At 36.5% G+C, this 20520-nt stretch overlaps 1 protein-coding gene across 2 annotated transcripts in view; it reads left to right on the top strand.

The window, feature by feature from the left end:
* The window catches only part of A1CF (APOBEC1 complementation factor), a 76921-nt gene extending 56763 nt beyond the window's left edge, over nucleotides 1–20158 (top strand). Inside the window, exons 7-12 of one of the 2 annotated variants that reach the window (XM_045568219.1) lie at nucleotides 3684–3781; nucleotides 6752–7025; nucleotides 9426–9631; nucleotides 12362–12498; nucleotides 13226–13386; nucleotides 16417–20158. In XM_045568219.1, the coding sequence (XP_045424175.1) occupies nucleotides 3684–3781; nucleotides 6752–7025; nucleotides 9426–9631; nucleotides 12362–12498; nucleotides 13226–13386; nucleotides 16417–16568 (1028 nt within the window). In that variant the 3' untranslated portion in view covers nucleotides 16569–20158. The remainder of the gene's footprint in view (nucleotides 1–3683; nucleotides 3782–6751; nucleotides 7026–9425; nucleotides 9632–12361; nucleotides 12499–13225; nucleotides 13387–16416) is intronic. The other variant, XM_045568220.1, reaches the window with a different exon arrangement.
* The last annotated feature ends 362 nt before the right edge of the window (nucleotides 20159–20520 follow it).

Below are 20520 nucleotides of genomic sequence, written 5' to 3'. Positions count from 1 at the left end.
GGGCTGCTGGAACAGCTCTCAGGCCTCTATGATGATGTGTGCTTGCTCTTTTCAGCACTCTGCAAAAGAATATGAATTGCAGAGTGTGAACAACTAAGCAGATACATCTGCCACTTTGAGAGGTAAAAGCAGAGCTAACTAGTTTCTTTTCCAGCAGAAAGGATGTGTTATTTCAAGGCTATATTTTTCTTAAAAAAATGTAGAGAGAAATAGGAAAATGACTCTTTAAATTTTCTAAAGTTTAGATCCCTCAGAGGATCCTGAATATTCCCTCCAAACATTTGACCATACATAATTTTAACCATGATTAACCTGAAAAAAATTATGTTGCCACCCAGAGAAACAAATGAAAATCAGAACAAAAACTGGGACCTGAAAACATTTGTTCTTCCCCACTGTAGCCAGAGGGGTATCTGCTGAAGTTCCAGTTAATAGACATGCTACAAAATCTGATTTTCCTACAACAATTCGGCAATATCAGAATCACCTGGTTAAAATTAGGACCACTTAACCCATCTAGGGTGGGCTCAAGTGTTTGCAGTTCTATTAAGCTCCCAGGTGAAGCTGATCCTGCTGATCAGAGAACCATGACCCTTTGATAAACTTTCCTTTGCCACATGCAGGTGTGTTTCTCTTCAGGAAACTGATGTGTTGCTGACAAGTTGATAATAAACACAGTGATATTTTTCCAATTTCCTGTATTATGATTTCAGAGGATCTTTTTCTTCTTTACCACATGGTGAATACTATTGTAGAGAAAACCAGCGTTTATGACACTAACTCTTTTTAAATTTTCTGTTCTGTGAGGCTAAATTTTCATATATTAAGTTTTCCAAAAGCAGGTATGTTTGAGCATTATTATTCAAAAATGCATGACAATTTCAAATATCTGAATTTCAGAACACTAAAATTCATTATCATCTGAAATGCCACATAGCTGGTGTGAATGATAGAAGTTGGAGTGTGAATTGACTAAACAACATTCCCACACTCCATGTGTTTCTTGAGTAGCCCCTGTGTCCAAGGCAGTAGGCAGGAACTGGGTGAAGATGATATTAGTACCAAGATGCCTCTGAAGCAGATCCTATTCTCAGGGAGCTAACAGACTAGGGGAGCCTAGGTGGAGAATGACATTGAAGTATGAACAGAACAAAGACTGGAAAGGTGGAGGTCATCATTGGCTGATTGCTTCCTTATCAATTACCAAGACACCCATGGGGTTGAGTCATGATAATCACTCCACCTGACACTGAAAGGAGTAGAGACCATATTGGATGTCCAGTTAATTACATGTCTCATGCTTCGTGGTTTCAGATACCTTCATTTATTTTCTCAGTCTAGCCAGACAATTTTTCTCTGTCATAAGAAGTCAAGGGTTGAATGCTGAGGGGAGTAAAAAGAGAAGCATCACAATGTTTTTAAATTATCCTTACACTATGGGCCAACTATTATTTCCCAAAAAAGATATTCATAGTCATTGAACCACGCCTTGTGACCTTGAATCTAAGAAGATAACCAGACTTTTTGATAGGGAAAGAAAGGAGAGGACTTTCTCTTTTTTTCCTCCCTGGCATGCTGTCTCATCCTATGTTACCTCTCTGGTCTCTTAAAATACACCCAAATGAGTGTAAGCTAAAAGAGAATAATTGGCATGCTAAACTGATAGTGGTTTGGCTGGGCGCAGTAGCTCACGCCTGTAATCCTAGCACTCTGGGAAGCCAAGGCAGGCGGATCGTTTGAGCTCAGGAGTTCGAGACCAGCATGAGAAAGAGCGAGACCCCCGTCTCTACTAAAAATAGAAATCAATTAGCTGGACAACTAAAAATATATAGAAAAAATTAGCCAGGCATGGTGGCTCATGCCTGTAGTCCCAGCTACTCGGGAGGCTGAGGCAGGATTCCTTGAGCCCAGGAGTTTGAGGTTGCTGTGAGCTAGGCTAACGCCATGGCACTCTAGCCTGGGCAACAGAGTGAGACTCTGTCTCAAAAAATAAAATAAAATAATAAACTGATAGTGGTTAAACAAGTTTCCACTTTACCTTCCCTCTAAACAAAAGATCTATTTTTAAAATTGAGTAAACAACAATATTTTAAAAATATAACATTCAACTATCTTGATACAGCTTTTTAAAAAATGTTTACATGTTGCGATCAACACATCCAGCAGTGCCTCTACATAAAAATAAGTTAGGTGGGTTTGTTTGGTTTTGTTACACAAATATAAACTTTGTAAATATTTATAAAATACCAAAGTATATCAGCTAAAATATGAATGTCCTCTTCATCCTCCCCAACTTTTCTCCTCATTTCTGAAGTAACCCCTATTAACAGTATAGTCTGTCTTTCCAGTTTGCTTTCTGTATGAGTATATTTATATTTGTGTGCACATATGTATAGGTTGGATTTTTTAAAAACAAATACTATAGTATTATACTTATTATTTTATAACTTTAAAATTAAAAATAGGACTTGAATCTTTCCATGTAAGTACATATAGATCTATTTTGTTCTCTTTAAAGACTCCTTGGTGTTGATACAAATGTACCAGGTTTAGTCACTCCCATGAAAATGGACATTAAGTTGCTTTGGTTTTGCTATTTCAACAGTGGTATAACTAGTATAACTGATATATATGATCCTTATGCATATGTGTTTCTGTATAGGACATTCCTCAAAGTATAATTTGTGGATATCTACATTGTTTCCAATCTTTAGATCATGCCAGCATGGTAAGAAACTATCTTGGTTCTCACATGTTCTTTCAGAAACAACTTTCTTTTTTTTTTTAATCAAAAGAATATTACATAAGGATATAGGAGATATGGTTCTAGTTCTTAGATGTGTAGACTTGTAAATCTCATCCACCTTGTCAGAATCATAGTTTCCTAATATTTAAGTTAAAAATAAGTAAATTAAAATTAATTAAAGACAATTTAAAGTAAATCATTGCTAAAGTCCCTTCTAAAAACTCTAAATTCTATTATATAAGACAAAAGAGGTAAAGTATTTTTCTGAGGGGAAAAACCCACAAAACTTAAAAAGGTAATCACCAAAATATCTGTTTATAAGATAACCGATAATTGAATTCAACTCAATCCAGCAAATATTTTTCTATGCATAAGGTACTAGCCTTTACATTATATAAGATGCAAAGTAAGATTCCATACCTACTCTTGAAAATCTCATAATCTAGGAAGTGGAAAACATAAATCCATTACTAATTATAATAAATCAGAATATAAATGTTATTTAAAAATTACAAACAAAATCTATTGCTGAATGTGTAGAATTTTTTTTTTATTTTTTATTTATTTTTAATTTTTTATTTTTTTGTTTCAGCATATTACAGGGGTACAAATGTTTAGGTTACATATGTTGCCTTTGCCCCGCTGAGTCAGAGCTTCAAGCGTGTCCATCTCCCAGCCAGCACTCACTGCACCCATTAGGTGTGAATATACTCATCCCCTCCTCCCCCTCCCACCTACCCGACACCTGATGAATGTTACTGCTATATGTGAATGTATAGAATTTTAAACCTGGACATATGAAATATTCTTGATGAAATCCTTACTTAAATATTGGGTCTCAAAAAAATTCAAAACTCTTGGAAGCTAGGTGCTAAAAGATATCATTTTCAGTGCCATCTCAAGTTTGCTAATGGGGCTACTTTCACTCCATTTACAGGTGCTGTGGAGAGGGTGAAGAAAATTCGAGACTATGCTTTTGTGCACTTCAGTAACCGAGAAGATGCAGTTGAGGCTATGAAAGCTTTAAATGGGAAGGTAATGTAGGACAAAGGGAAAATACGTACAGGTTCCATCCACGTTTGATGTCAACACTGTACTCAAAAGAGCATTCCTGCAAGCCTATCTCACTCCGGCTTTCTACATCTCTGACGTGGCCACCTCAGTCATTTAAAATGCACAAAAGTGACGGAAAACACAGTGGAGAATGGAGATGTCCCTAATATGTCCAACTCTACCTCTAATTTTTTCTAATTTGGACAAATCACTGGCCTTCAATTTCCTTAGAAAGAGGGGTTTGGAGTAGATTATTTCAAGGTGTTTTTCCCAATTCCAATTTTCTCTTATTACTTCAAAGAGATTAACACCTTCATAGTATAGTATTTTAGAGGCTGATGATCAGAAAACATGTCAAAATAGCTGTTGTTCTGTCCTCAGAGTTTGACCTATCAACTCTGGAAGGCTTAGAATCTCTCACCTTGCCCAGAGTAAGGTCTGGGGAAAAACTAGCTTCTATATACCCTTACTACAAATTTGTGTATAGAAACTAATATAATATTTACATATCAATTCAATCAACATTAAAAACCTTCCGTAGGCCACTTATCATGGTAATTATGTCTGAGATACAAAAAAAAAAATCAAACCAAAGATGACTGGTCAATGAGCTAAAAGTCTGTTGGAGGAATAAGACAAGTACACAAACACATGAGTATAGGCAGGAAAGTATCCTAAAAAGAGAGAAAAATGGTGAGAAAGTTCACAAGAAGTGGGTCATAAAGAATCAAAAAATCTTCATGGATGTGAAAAGATAATACATAAGAGAAGCTATAAATATTGGGCATAATTTCAAAAGACAAAATATGGCAAGGATAGGCAGTCTTAGAGGCACAAAATTTGAGAATAGCAAGAAAAGATTGGAGAACAGTAAACTGTAGAGCAATTTGGGTGGTGTTTCATGCATGTACATTGGATCTTGCATCCTTCAGGGCCCCAACAGAAAACACACGGCAAAGGAACCAATTACAGAAGTATGAGCGGGGAGTAGGGGAATCAAAAGAGAAGGCAGGAACCTGGAGTTTACAGCATTTCTGGATTCAAAGGCACAGGGGGCTGGAGAATTAACATGAATCCTGAAAGGGTGGAGAATTGTGCAGAGCAGGTCTCTTTGAGAGAAGTAGTGATCTTTGATCAAGGGACACAGCCAGCCCAAGGCGCCTTCTCAAAGAGGGAGCCAGGAGAATAAATGTCCCAAACTCATTGTTCTCTCTTTCTCCAACCCCTACCAGTGATCCCCCTAGGCCAAATCCAGCATAATCCAGAAGACCCAAGAACCCTAAAGAGGACCCCATGTAGCGTAGCCTCCCAGAGCAGACAGCAGGCTGGAACCATTGGGGAGTGGATCTGGAGGGCAGAGGGAGGATCCCTCAACCCAGGAGCATCAGACACAGCGAGACCTCCAGCACATGAGCTCCTCAGGGGCCCACTCAAACTCAAAAATGCTTGAGTATCAGGGAAAAAAAAGTACTGACTCTGAAATACCAAAAGAAGACTGCAAAGCAAAAACTAATGCATATTTAAATACATGTCTATGAAACATTATTTCATCTTCATTGAGCATTACATTTAGTATCTTAAAAATATTATTACTTTGAAAACAATTTATAGGTTAGATTTGATCTATTTGGAAATATTCCTGAGTATACATGATGGCTGCCAATCATAAATTAAATGCTGAATAATTACATTGGAATAATTACAATGGAAAAGTATTCAAATTGTCCCCAATTTTTACAGCTAGATATTTTATAGCAATGTTTACATTTACTATGTAGTTAAATGTATATTTAATATTAAATGTATGCTAAATATTATATTTAACTATAATGTGGTATGGAAAAATCAAATCAAAAGTACATTTTCCTAGAACCTATGAAAGTGTTTCAGTATACATATGGATATTTATATTTAATTTATTAGGCAAAGGGAGACTGTAAAGTTTTTTTGTGTAGGAGAATAATGATCACAGTTACAATTTAGGGAAATTAACCTAATAAGAATTGACTTTTTATAGAGCTGAGAGAAAGATGTAATGGAAAATAGTTATAAAGCTATTGCAGTCAGCCAAATGGAACAAAATAAGGTCTTGAACTAAGGTGGGAATGAAATGTAAGAGAGTGCTCTTGCAGAACTATGGGGGATGAATTCATAGGACTCAGGAATTGATTGGTGATTGGGGTGCAAAGAAGGACAAGTCCTTATAAGTTTACAACATGAGAGACTGTTAGGAAAGTCAGGAAAGGAAGCCTATTGGGAGAGAATTGTGATGAATTGAGTTTTAGATGTGACTATTAATTTATTCTATAAATATTTTTGGAAGTCTATGAAATGGAAGAAATGTTGCTGGGCTTGGGCTATTCAGATTAATAAGATATTGTCCTAGCTCTTGAAATATCTAAACCAAATAACTAAAAGACAATACTGAGTTTAAAATGTTGTTGGATGAGGCAGAGAAATGCAGAACAAAATCTATTACAATAAGAAATCTGACATTGTAGTAAAGAATAATTCCATTCAAAACATCTCTTGATATGGAAGTACCTATAAGCAGAGACCTATTTGGGTGTCTCAACTTCCTCAAGTCAGGACTGAAGATAATATAAACATGTAATTTAAAACATATACATCATAAAAATATTACATAACTTTATGTCTCAGTGACTATATCCAGATTATAAATTTACAACCAATATGTCAATGGACAGTGGCCAATATGTCACTGTCAAACCTGTTGGCATCTTATGCAACTTACCAACAAAACCACTCAGAGAAAGTTCAACCGGCATACAAACACAAACCTACAAAGACACAAGACACAAATAATTGAAACAGTCAGGAAATATACAGCAAACGGTGTAATACTCAGAAGAAGACATGTTATTAGGTCTCAGCCACACTTCGTTGTCTTCGTATTGTCTCATGTTGCTTCTTTCTTGTTCTTTCTGACAGGTTCTGGATGGGTCTCCCATTGAAGTGACTCTAGCCAAACCAGTGGACAAGGACAGTTATGTTAGGTACACCCGAGGCACAGGTGGAAGGGGCACCACACTGCAAGGAGAGTACACCTACTCTTTGGGCCATGTTTATGATCCCACCACAACCTACCTTGGAGCTCCTGTCTTCTATGCCCCCCAGGCCTACACAGCAATTCCCAGTCTTCATTTTCCAGCCACCAAAGGACATCTCAGCAACAGGGCCATTATCCGAGCCCCTTCTGTTAGAGGTAACATCAGTCAGCTCTTGCCTTAGAGTAACCCCAGGATTTCAAATAATTTGTAGTGCAATAGCCTTAGACAAATTGGATGGGTCCACTGGGAGAAAAGGACTGGAAATCTGTTTGTTAAAAATCAAATATTATATCATCAAATATTATATCAATATTTTTCCTTTCATAGGAATATTTTTTCACATTACAACTGGTTATTGAAAAAACTTGGTCAGAACATAGTGCAAATGAGCCTAGTGTACAGATTTGATCTTTGCATGGGCCCACAAAATTTGCACAAACTAAAACCTAGTTCCATAATTGTTAGCTTCTTCTGTATCATTAAGCAATCAGCTTGCAATCCTCTGTTGACTCATTACAACACTTTAAGGGGAAAGTAGTATAGTCCAGTGGAAATCAATTACCTCAAATAGCAAAAACATTTCAAGGTGCATATATATATGATGGTGATTCAGTGGCATCACCTTTATATATAAATCACAAATTATCATAAATATAGTTTAGCGTTCTCATCTGACCTACCCAGATATATAGATATATATATATATATATATATATATATATATATATATATATATATATATATATATATATATACTTTTTTTTTTTTGAGACAAGAGTCTCACTCTGTTGCCCAGGCTAGAGTGCCGTGGCATCAGCCTAGCTCACAGCAACCTCAAACTCCTGGGCTCAAGCAATCCTCCTGCCTCAACCTCCTGAGTAGCTGGGACTACAGGCATGTACCACCATGCCCAGCTAATTTTTTCTACATATATTTTCAGTTGTCCATATAATTTCTTTCTATTTTTTTTTTTTAGTAGAGACGAGGTCTCGCTCTTGCTCAGGTGGTCTCCAACTCCTGAGCTCAAACGATCTGCCCACCTTGGCCTCCCAGAATGCTAGGATTACAGGCGTGAGCCACCACGACCGGCCTCTACCCAGATATATTAAACGCTCTTATCTGATGTGTTAGACCTTTGGAAAAGTCAAACTATTACTGAAGTCAACTTTTTTCTTCGGTATATGGGGAACTAAATAAACTCCAAATAGAAAGAAAAATTCAATCTGACTACCAGACAGTAAATATTTCACATTTGAATCGTTTAAGAATTTTAAACATTAATCAGTTTTCCAATCTCAGTTAGTTCAAGCAATCTAGAAGATAAGGAAAGCATTTTTTATTTCCAAGAAACTATTAATAGTTTGTCTCTGCCTTTTGGGCTCCTTCAGATTGAATGTTCTAGGATGTGGCTAATGCCTACAGAACTCAAGTTCTATTTTCCAAATTTGATACCAATCTGGGCAATTCAACAAACAAACAGTGTATTTAAATTTATTCTTGTGTTTGACTTAGAAGCAAAGGGCACATCCAGATTACTGTGGAAACAATTATCTTAACTGTGTTTTGCTATTTTTCAGGAGAACAGAATTGGCCATCCTAGGAGCTCTAGTCTTCAACAGCCTTAAAAGTTCCATACTCATAATACAATCACTCTCCCAGAAATCATAATGCAATAGAAGTCATCAGGATTTTCTTTAGGATAATCTGTCTATATGATGACAAATTATGTCATTGAAACACTAAGCATTTATAATGTAAAATCATATCATTAATCAACCCATACATTAAATATGAGTTGTCAACCAGTTGTGATGTGGGAAAAAAAAACCAAACGCCACTCTAATGGAAAAAAATGCCTATCTTATAACAAGAAAGGAATCAATGAATAATATTCATGGATGAAGGGTAATCAACTTAATTTTTTATCTCTTTATGCCACCAATAGGAAATCAAAGTAGCAAATGGCACAACAAAAATCAAAAGGAATCTATGCATGAAACTCAAATGGAAATTTAAGCCTCACATTGACAGAACATATGAGAGAGGATGGTGAACTTAAAAATATGCTTTTCTAAATGTTGGTTTTCCAATAAATCATTGGAGGTGGGATTACTTGGGAAGCTAGGATTCATTCCTCACTTACTGATCAGTGATAGTCTCTATGCAAGACTGATTTAAATACAAGGAGTCATGTTATGTTGGAATGTTTTAATAAACACATTCCCAGCCTCTCTTAGTCTACAGAAAATGTCAACGAAATGTTAACTGAAGACAGAAATCGCAAAACTTCTCTCTGTATCAAAATTTTTAAATTGCTTATGTACTTATCCATAGCTTTGATGGTATTGTTTTCTCCCACAGGTAGTTTAAAAAAGAGAGAGAGAGAGATGTTGAATCTAATCTTATGCTGAGCTTCATTACATTAGAATCTTAGAGTTCCTGACCCATCTTCAGGGCAGTAATCAGTGTGACATGGGCAAACTTTTTGATTACAGTAAGATTCAGGGTGATTTTCTGGTGGTTTGATTCAGCTTAATGCCTTCTTACATCCCTAGAAATTTACATGAATGTACCTGTAGGGGCTGCGGGAGTGAGAGGACTGGGCGGCCGTGGCTATTTGGCATACACAGGCCTGGGTCGTGGATACTCGGTCAAAGGAGAGAAGAGAGAAGACAAGCTCTATGACATCTTACCTGGGATGGAGCTCACCCCAATGAATCCTGTCACTCTAAAACCCCAAGGAATTAAACTTGCGCCCCAGGTAGGTAACATTATTCTAGAGGTAGTTTTCTAAGTTGAGCCAATGACTGTCACTCACCCTTCAGCGAATGATTTGATTTGATCCCTAACTTGAGCTATTGTGTGTGTGTGTGTCTGTGTGTGTGTGTTTTAATAGATAAAGTAGCCAATCAACGTGATGTACTTTGAGGGAATACTGAGCCTTCAGTGCCATAATTCTATTGTAGGCCCTTCCATTTTTTAATCATAAAGTTTACAACCTTAAATAATCTTCCACTGAAATGCAAATAACCTGAGAGCTGTTAAAAATTATCAACCAATACTTTAAATGGAAATCAAATGAGGCAAAGACCCCATCTCAGAATAAGATGTGTGTGAGCCTATCATGTATGAGCCAGGTTGATTCTCAAAGGAAGAATATTCATGACAGGAAACCCTGAGTAATCTATTTAGGACATCTTTTCTTGGAAATACTGTGTCTAAGAGAAAGCCCCACCATGATATCTAGGTGAATTTTTAACCATGAAGTGTCATCAGTCATTATCAAATTGTCTTCTACGATAGTTATATTTGGGAAGTGACATTACAGTGAATTTTATTGCTTTCATTTAACAGTTCTAAATTTCCATGTTTCTGCATGAGGCTGTGGTTTTTATTATTGGGAAATTAAAACTTGTTCCAGTATGGAAACTGAATACCAGGGTTAAAAATGAAACAAAACAGGATCTGTGTTAAGCCTTAGACTTTTTCCCTGTGGGTGTGCAGTATATGCTGATCTCTCTGAAATACAATTTGGCTGAATAGCCAGAGTTATAGTGTCCCGAAGGAAACTTCCCTACTCCCATGACAAATGCATAAGCCTCACATTTTTGGAAGTAGACCTTATGATTGCAATCAAGAAAAACGTATGGTTTTTTAAAAGCTCATCTTGGGTATTTTGTTGTCGCTGTTGTTGTTGTTTTGGGGATTAATGGTTTTCTCTTACACACAAATTCATTCATCTAAGGTTTTTGCTCACCCTCCCCAGGCAATTAAAAAAAGAGAATGCCTACCAGAGGGCTAAACAACAATCACTTGTTTGTTCAAAAAGCATTTATTGGGCTTCTCTTATGGAACATGTATTGTGCTGGATGCTAGAGATGTAAAAGTAAATGTAACAAAATCCTTACCATCAAAAATTACATGGCAATTCAGTGGGGGATCTGACATATAAACAGATCATTATAATGAGATCTGATAAGTGATGTGATGGAGCTTGCTCAGAAAATACAAAAGCTAGTCATTCAATCTCTCTTGGGTTAAAACCCAAAATAAAGAACCTAATTAAAGTACTAGAATACCTAGAAATTTTTAAGAAAATAAAAAATTTAATAATCACAAATTCTGTATAATAGTTCTGAAAGCTGCTATAGCATAAGAAGAGGTCTCTTCTTTTTACATTGAACTCAGGTTAGAAATTAACTGGTCATTCTTTCTATTAATATGTGAGTCATGATCTCTATCAATGAAAGCTCTTTCATTTGTCTGTGAATTTTTCAACTATGGCCTAGAAATTGAAAACCATGCCACCCCCAGCCAACGTTGATGGAGCCTAAACAACCCCATAGTGGAGTTGGGAACTTCCAACCAGAATGGCAGAGGCACAGGTGCTGCTCACGAAGTCAGCAGTTAGAGCAGCTGCTCCTTTAGCACGTGTTTGCTCACCTGGCATAGACAGGCAGGCACAGTATCTGCCAGCAAAAGCTACTTTATTATTGCCCAGGAATGCTAGAGAATGCTTTGTAGATGCTAAGAGATGCTAAAAGAGTATTAAAAAGAGAAAGTTAATAGAGAAAATAGGAGCAATCTACAAATTAATAAACTGGAAAATGTCATGGTGTTGCAGTTAGATTAATGTTAGAACAAATGAGATAAAGAAACTCCAGGGATGCATCTTGGGGCATTGTTCAGTCTCACAGTTATTTTCTCAGCCTTATGTCATATTTTGCACAGGATACTCAATCTGCTGACTAAAGGAAGCATCGGGACTTCTGGGCCACCAAAAATGGCTGTGGGATGAAGAAAATAGGAGTCTTTAGAAAAGATTTAGTTTGTAGTAATTACAGAGGGAGAAAAAAAACCATGTAGGAGAATGCTACAAAAGAGATTGTCATAAAAATAGCCCAAAGTGGTGTCTTACCAAACAAATTTTTTAAAAAAGTTGCAACTGTCAACACCCATCTATGAACGTTCATCAATAAATACTAACCCATTAAACGTTTTTACTCTATGATTATGAAAATGTGAGAGTCCAACTCTAGAACAAATGATGTGAAATAAGAATATATTCCTAGAGTATCCTCTCTCAACCATTATAAACAGCGATATTGGGAGTAACAATGAGTAAATCTGTCTAAACAGTGTTGGAGCATTAGCATCAACTTTTAAAAAATAGAATAAATATACCAACCAAATCACAAAATTAAGCTCTTAGTAAAAAGTTACAGCTAATGGACTAAACTAAAAACATATTAGAGTAAATGGTGTGAAAATGATTTTTATGAAGTATTCAACGTAATATTTTAAATGGAGTTCAAATTGAGTTCATCTTAAATTTCATGAGTCATTAAACCATGTGGCATTTTATATCTTCTCATATTAGTGTAAACTCTGAAGATCAGAGTTTAAAAATCTGAAAACTGGAGAAATAATGCAAATGTGACATTTAAGGGGGAAATTGCTTTTTTTTTTTTTTTTTTTTTTACTCTTGTAGATATTAGAAGAAATTTGTCAGAAAAATAACTGGGGACAGCCAGTGTACCAGCTGCATTCTGCCATTGGACAAGACCAAAGACAACTATTCTTATACAAAATAACCATTCCTGCTCTGGCCAGCCAGAATCCTGCTATGTGCGTAACTTCTCCAAATTCCCAATAATTTTGATTTTAGAATAAGATATGCTTATCCACTAAGTGCACATATTCACTATCTAAACAACGTAAATACTCAAGTGTACTACCTACTCATTTGTCATTAAATGCAAACATTGAGATGTGTAGCTGGGATGTGCCAGCTATGAGACTGGCATCTAAAAGCCCAAATATAGGTATGTGGACAATGACAACTGTGTAGTATCATCAACCAATGGAAAATAGTTGGTAATGGAAAATGTAATAGAAATGAAAATTATAGGCCATACTTTTATCTGTGTTACTGATTTAGTTTGAACTATATGAAGTTGCCATTTTTGTACATCACCACACAACGCCCTATCATTTACATTTTGCACCAAAGATATGACCACTCTGTTAGGGAATATCGCCTTCTGAATTTTCCCTCGAGCCTGCATTTCTATATATTTTAGAAACCATTGTGTTTCACGTGTACCTTAGAAAAGCCATAGAGAGAGTTACACCTTTGCCCCAAGAATGTCATCAACTAGGGATGTTCTAGGTCAACTCCCAAATATTCCTACATGCAGCCTAAGTTGAGAAGCTTTAATGGCAAAGGAATGAAAAATACCCACACAAAATCCCATCATCCAGTCATCTTACAAAGCTGACAGTGCCTTAGGTTTTCACCTGACTCAATAGGGCAAGTTTGAAAATGCCTAGCCTGACTGACTGTGCTTTCCAGCCACCCTTTCACGCCTCCGAAGCTAAGTGCCTACGTGGATGAAGCAAAGACATACGCAGCCGAATACACCCTGCAGACGCTGGGCATCCCCACAGATGGAGGGGATGCTGGGACTGCAGCTGCTGCTGCTGCTGCTGCTGCTACGGCTACGGCTTTCCCAGGTATGGAAAAATTGTGCCAGAAATGGCACACTCCAGAGAGTGTTTGGGAAACCCTTCTTGGCACCATGGACTCATGGAAATGTTTGTGAAGCTCACCTACGATAAATCAGACTTGCACCACCTGAGGACCAAAAAGAGTTTGCCAGATGAGTGACCCATTAAAGCATAAGGCAAGAAAATCAAGCTGGGCAGCAGAGTGGGTTCAGGTCTCGGCTCATCTTTAAGCCGCTGCATGATCTTGAATGTGTCACTTGAGTCTAGTTTGCTTGTGTTTGGTTTGGTTTTTACTTTTAGTAAGAGAGTTTGGGACTACTAATAATAACAGGTGCTTATTTGAGCTCTTACTACATGCTAGGCACTCACCTAGTTGCTCAGCAAGCTTTGTATTATCTCGGAAATCCTCACGACATCATTAAGAGTTAAGTTCCATCAGAACACCCATTGTACAGATGAAGAACCCAAGTTCTGGAAAGATGAAGTAATTTGGCCAACATCAATCAGCTTTTAAGCAATCCTTAAGCTCCCTTCCCCATTCTAACCTTCAATTTACTTCTATTAATTTGATTCAAAAGAGATGTGAAGATCACATTTTTCTTAAATTATTTTAAGTCAAAAATTGTATGTTGGAGTGAGAAAGAGAAAGAGACAAACAGATCTTTTCCAATATGGGAACAATCAGGACTCAATTTATCTGTTCTGTAATTTTGGTCTGGGGCATATGGTGAGTGCTTAAAGTAAAGCCTATCTGTATGGATCAACAATGCCTTCGGGGGTCACATTTAAAAGACTTTCCCCCATTTATGTACCCACAACCAATGCTAATAATTAAAAATGAAGCCTTTAGAGATTAAAGGGCTCCAGGCAAGAAACTTCTTTAGGAAATATTTTCTCAGCAGTCAGAGTGACTCCGTATTTTATAACAATGAAAGTTTATTTCTAGTGAAGAAATTTGTCATTCTGATGGTCATTGCATCAGTATGTGCCCCATAAAGCCAAATTAGAGAGTTCTAACTAGACCTAGAAATATGACATTCCTATTAATTGATTAATTCATATATTGGTCATGTGTGGGTGTGAGAACGTCTCTATTCCTCACATCCACAACACCTGAGGCTCCCTCTTGATTTTTTTTTTATTTCTCAAAAATTATGAATATATATCCTCCATTCTGGCAAGTGAGGCTAAAACTAACCATGCTTCAAGTGAATGTGACCTCAATTCTAGCTTTGTTTCTCAGTAAGAACATGGAGACTCTCTGTGGTGAGTCCCTGGGAGGTTACCAAGGCAACCGCTGACACTGCAGAGAGCAAAGGTCCTCCCTGGGCAGTGCAGGGCCATCATCGGCCCCTGTGCTTCCTTTCCACATAACAGGGTGTTTGCATGTCCATCTACTCAGGACTTGTGCCAGGGCTTCTCAATTCTTGGAGAACGTTCAGCCCGTCTTGCAGAAAGCTGCACCCCGAAGACACCTAACTAATGTACTATAAAAATAACGAGCCACTGTCAGGAGAATCTTAAAGTTTGCTTTCACATTGGAAAGGATTTACTTTTACCCAAGAATGTTTTATCTTATTCTCACTTCTATTTGCTTCTGTGAGAAAGTTAAAAATATTTAGGGCATGAGAGTTGTTTCCGGAATGCGTAAGATTTTGAGAGTCTCTCTTATAACTTTGCTGTGGAGTCAAGCAAAGAATAATAAGTTCCAAGGGAAGAATCTGTTTGAAACACAAATACCCTTGCACTTAACAAATTAGCCAAATTTAAAAAGAAAATTCAAAGTCCCTAGAGGTAAAATATGTGCTTCAAACACATACACACACACACAATTATACTACGTACTTACTTTAGAAATACTGTTTCCAAAGTTATGAAAGTAATTGTTAACACATTTTTCATATCCTTGGAAAATGTACCAAACTTCACTAGTGCATTAATCAGCATTACTAACTGAAGTGAACGAGCCAAGGAGTGGGTTCAATTTTTTAAAAATAATACAACCAGCTTCCTGCCACCACTTCCTGAGAAGCCACCAGGAAAAAATCAATGTGTCTGGGGCTGGGCAGATGTCCACCACACACAAACAAATGGGCTTTAAAAAAAAAAAAAAAAAAAAATCAGGTCCCCATTTGTTACTTAAGCATACTTCTCCCTTTTTCTCATTATCTCTTACAATTTTTGGATCAGCTCAGAAATACTCAAGTTTGGGTCTAAAACAACAGGAAAAACACTGCTTTAGATCGTAGCTATTATGCTTTCTTCTTTCAAAAGTGAATGTTCATCATCTAGACACAATACTAAGGTGAAAGCATGTCGATAATTTCCTTATCACTGAAATCCTTTGGTTCTCTGAGAATAAGAACCAGCATTAAAGCCTCTGAACACACCAAAGACAGGCTTATTGGGGGGATAAGGGGGTGCTTTTGCTATTCACAGTTAGATCTAAATACAGACAGGAGTAGCATTTGCTTTTAGGGTATTAGGTAGAAGCATACTTAAACTTCACAGCATTTTTCTACCGGTCTACCTAGTCTCTACACATCTTTCTTGAGTAAAGGCAATGGTTTTTAACATTTCATTTAGGCAGGTGTGGGGTTGCAGCAGAACCAGACCTACAGAGCCCCCCCTCCATCATACACATATACCATGTTCTGCCAGCCCTCAACCGCCTTTCCTCATTTATAAATTCTGGGACCCTCTGAAAAAGTTCCAAACCGCAAGCTTTAATCAACTCAGTTCTGTTTCTGTTTCTTGGACCCTATCCCAAACATTCCTAATTCTCTAAGTGTGGAGTAATTCTGACACAGGTGGTTGAATCCACTTTCAGGAACATTATATTGGAACTTTGCAAATGCCATTTTAAGTCACTTAGTCCACATATTGTATCCGCTGAGAGCACCTTTTAAAACATACATATTAACTTTTAGTTTTAAGCAATATGTTAAATTTTCATATTCCTGAAAGAGGACAATAAGTCAGAAAGGGAACAAATCTTAATCCCTCTCATGACGTTTTCTCTGCCTCCCCCTCTAGGATACGCTGTCCCTAGTGCAACTGCACCTGTGTCTGCAGCCCAGCTCAAGCAAGCAGTAACCCTCGGACAAGACTTAACAGCATACACAACCTATGAGGTCTACCCTACTTTTGCAGTGACTGCCCGAGGGGATGGATATGGAACCTTCTGAAGATATCTTTTTTTAAATTTAAGAATAAGACACACAAAACTCTATAAAGAAGAAATAAACTTCTAACTCAGTCCCCTAATGATCATAAGTAATATCTTTCCTAAAGCAATGCCTTTCCTAAGACTGTATAGGTTACACTTATTGTAGAATTGTGAAATGACATCAAATGTTAAGGAGCCTTTTGTTTAACAGAAAGCTGGAGAGCCATTGCCCCCAGAAGTTGTTCTTCCAATGTTCCTCAGTGTCCTGGGAGCATGTTTACAAACGCTGACAGAGTGGAGAGAGATCTTTTAGCCGGCAGGGGTTAGGGCTGAACAGACCTAAGTAGTCAGTAACAACAAAGGAAAACCAGGTAAACTCCAGAGTCTTAACTGTTAGCTCACAGCTGCTTTCGTGATACACAAACACAGAGGCAAACGGAAGGTAGGAGGATGCTTTGCAAAATGGGTTCACCATTGCCCACTGCATGGGGCATGATCCCAAACCTGTGCTCCTGAAAGACAGTTCAAGGTTTGATGAAGTCAGCCAGGCTGCAGTCTGAAAATTCCATCCAGTCAATTTGTCATAGATGAGGATCTTCCTGTCACCTGCAGTCCCTGGGAACTTCCTAGAAATGGATATGATGTGTGGCAGATATAGTTAAAACAAATCCAGGCCCCGCTGTTTATTTAACTCATTAGCCCACCCCTATATTTTCCTAGAACTGTTGTCCTTACCAATAATGGTACCAATATGAAGCGATTTTTTTCTCATTTCAAAAACTTTTACTTGTCCACATTGATTCATTTTAATCTTAGACTCATTTTGCTCATCTCTTATATCATAAAAAAAGTAAATCAAATCTACAGAATATCATTTATGATACTTTCTCCTATTCAGCAAATTGGCTAAAAAAGTCATTTCAAAGACAGAAGCCAAGCTTCGCTCTTAGTTCTTGATCTTTTTGCAACAATCTAGACCACCATGCAGCATTCAGAGTCAGTTCTGTTAAGAAATTCTGTACCTTCCCTTCCTTTTTCTTTCAGTCAGTATCAGGCAGCATTACCCTACCTGAGTCCTTTTGTCTTAAAGTTGTCACTGGAAAACCTTATAGCCATCACTGCTGATTAGAAACTGTTTCTTCAGACAATCAGCAAGGGTGTTATTATATTTACCAAAATCCCCTAGTCTTGGGCCTCTTCTCCAGGAACATCTTCTCCAGGAACTAACAAACCTGGAATGGAGGTACTACTTTCTTGCCATACTCGCAAATGATTGCTTTGCTCAAAACAGAGACAGTCAAAGTCCAACACCAAATACCTATTACTACTACTCTAGTCTCATTAGTGATTAAGGCATACCATACTATCATTTCCATTTTTAAAAATCCCTTGGCACTTACAAAATTCTATAGAACTCAGGGGAAAACATAAACATAAAGGTACAGAAAATTTTGTCAACTCCTTAATGTAATCCTTTGATACAAAATCACGCCAGATTCCAATCAAAACCAGGTAAATTTCAATCACAATTAAAAATACTTGTAACCTTTCAGTTCTGTTCACTCCAGTCAGGTATCAAGGGCTTCAAAGCTACAGCTGAGACTCTCAAGGGCCTCTGCTTTCTGTTTTACATTTAGTTTCTGGTATTCCCTGGGGCAGTGATTTTCAAACTTGGCTGCACATTAGAAACACCTGGAGAGCTTTTAAAAATGCTAATGCCAAGATCACAGCTCATACCACTCATATGAGAATGTGCTGGAGCAGGAGCTTGGCATCAGTATTTTCAAAGATCCCTAGGTGATTTCAATGTGTATCTAAGTTTGGTAACCGCTATTTTCTTGTATTTCCACTCTGTCCCTTAATTGTTTTCCTTCCTATTTCACTTTCATTAAATAGAAAACTACAAGAAAAAAATTGTCTCAGTTAAAATAGCCAGATCATATTTTTACATATGTGCGTCTCATAATCGGTATGAGTTGGAATAAAATTCATATAGGCTTCAAAGGATTAATAACTCTAAAAGTGAAAAAGTAAAAAAATTTCTCCTAAAGCAATTCTTAGATCCAAATTTACACTCCCCCACAGATCTGCTTTTATTCTCAAAAAGAGTAATTACATTGACATAACAAATGTCCATTGAGGCTGGCAAATTTCTACTCAGCCTAAAAAACGCATTCCAAATTCCAAGAGCAAAAGTTTTGATTTTCCTTAAAAATCTTTAAAAATAAGTAGCAAAGTGCATTCTACATGTCTAGTCAATGCAAAATAGGTTTGATGTAAAGAAGTTTTAAATTTGATCAAAATGAAAAGATAATTAATACAGGACTGGCCTTATAAAAAAAAATCATTATTCCAGATAAGGTCATAATCACTGTTTTAAAAGATTAAAATAAGAGACCTAAACATGCAATAATGCCAAGTGTCAAGAAAATTGCCACTGTAACACCATCTCATTACTTTAATGGAAAAACACAAGTATCCATGACATTTACCTCTTTAGAAATGATTTATACAAATAAGTAGGTGTTGGGGATTTTTTGCTGAAACTTTACTTCATTTAGCAATAATATCTAGAGAATATTTTGAATTTCATTGGAATATATTCATAGAAAGTGTCAAGGTGTCTGCCATGCCATGTTTGTTCTTGCTTTCCCCAAGTTAAGAAATATAGAGCAAGTCCTGCTAGCGTGAGTTTGAAACTATTAAGAAAACAGGCTTTTTGAAATCAAGTGTAGACCCAAAGGCTAATTTTGCATAATGTTTATATTTTTAGACTTAAGAAATCAGCACCTATTTAGCACCTTGATACCTTCTGCATCACTATTCATTTTTCTGTTATTTCTTACTTGCTTGCTTCTTAATTCTTCATAGAAAAAATTAAAATTAGTCAGCCAACTAAGTGATTATAACAAAACATCCAAAACAATAATTTAGAAACATCTAGTAAATTAGAATTGGCTTTCCAAATTTTGGTAATTAATAGCTTATTGAGAATTAAAATCAACTTGATGTTACTTAGACAGGAGGAAATGGAACAGCAATGAGATTAGGTATCTATTTTCTTACCTGTAAAAATGCTGCCCTTTCTCAAATTGCTTTATTTCTCTCCTACCCCATTAATATAGCTAGAAGAGCCCCTTCAACTGCCACAAAATGTAATTCTCCTAGATGACTAGGATATCCTCCAACTCAGTATCATACCAAACCACACTGTGTTTGGGTAACAGCACCCAAAATGCTGCTAAAAAGCTACCTCATGTTAAGAAAATATTGACTTCAAAACATATCTAACAACTGAGGATCTATTTCTAAACCATAGTTTTCAAAGGTGAAATGTAAATTATATTATAACTATGTATTAATAATAGCTATGCAGGAAGTTAGTTTTTCTTTTACTTTAAGGGTCTTTTTCAAGAAAATCATATTCTTTCACTTAGAAGCAAAATGTTACATCAGTGTAATTTTCAATTTACATTAATTTTTGGTATATTTTAAATGATTCTATTTTATAATTCTGTCTTGGACCACTGAGCCATGGTTAGAATCCACATAGACAGGGTGCCATTTGTAGAATGAAGTATAATAAAGAAAGTTAATATTTTCTTTGCATTCAAAGCTACAATGTTTGATAGAGTTTATTATTGTTGAGCAATTCCAGCCCTACCCAAGATTCCCGTAAAGTAACTTACAACTAAAAGTGAACAATATGCCCAATATTCACATAAAGCCACTGTTATTTGTCTTCTCCTTGCATTCATACAAAAGTTCCCAGGAGGGTGTAAATGTATCTAAAAATTAACCAAGAGACTTGACACTTTTGATGTTTTGTAGATACACTTTTATACTGTAAATATATCTGTTAAAGATAAAACTAAGTTTCAAATATAACACTGTTAGAAAACTTGGTGATAAATATTTTTAAAAGAATACATTAATAGCATAACTTATGAATTGTTATATACTTATTGGAA

This window comes from Lemur catta, chromosome 14, assembly GCF_020740605.2.
Source record: "Lemur catta isolate mLemCat1 chromosome 14, mLemCat1.pri, whole genome shotgun sequence".
Classification (NCBI taxonomy): domain Eukaryota; kingdom Metazoa; phylum Chordata; class Mammalia; order Primates; family Lemuridae; genus Lemur; species Lemur catta.
Note: the sequence above shows the minus strand (reverse complement) of the source record. Positions and strands in the feature narration are given on the sequence as shown.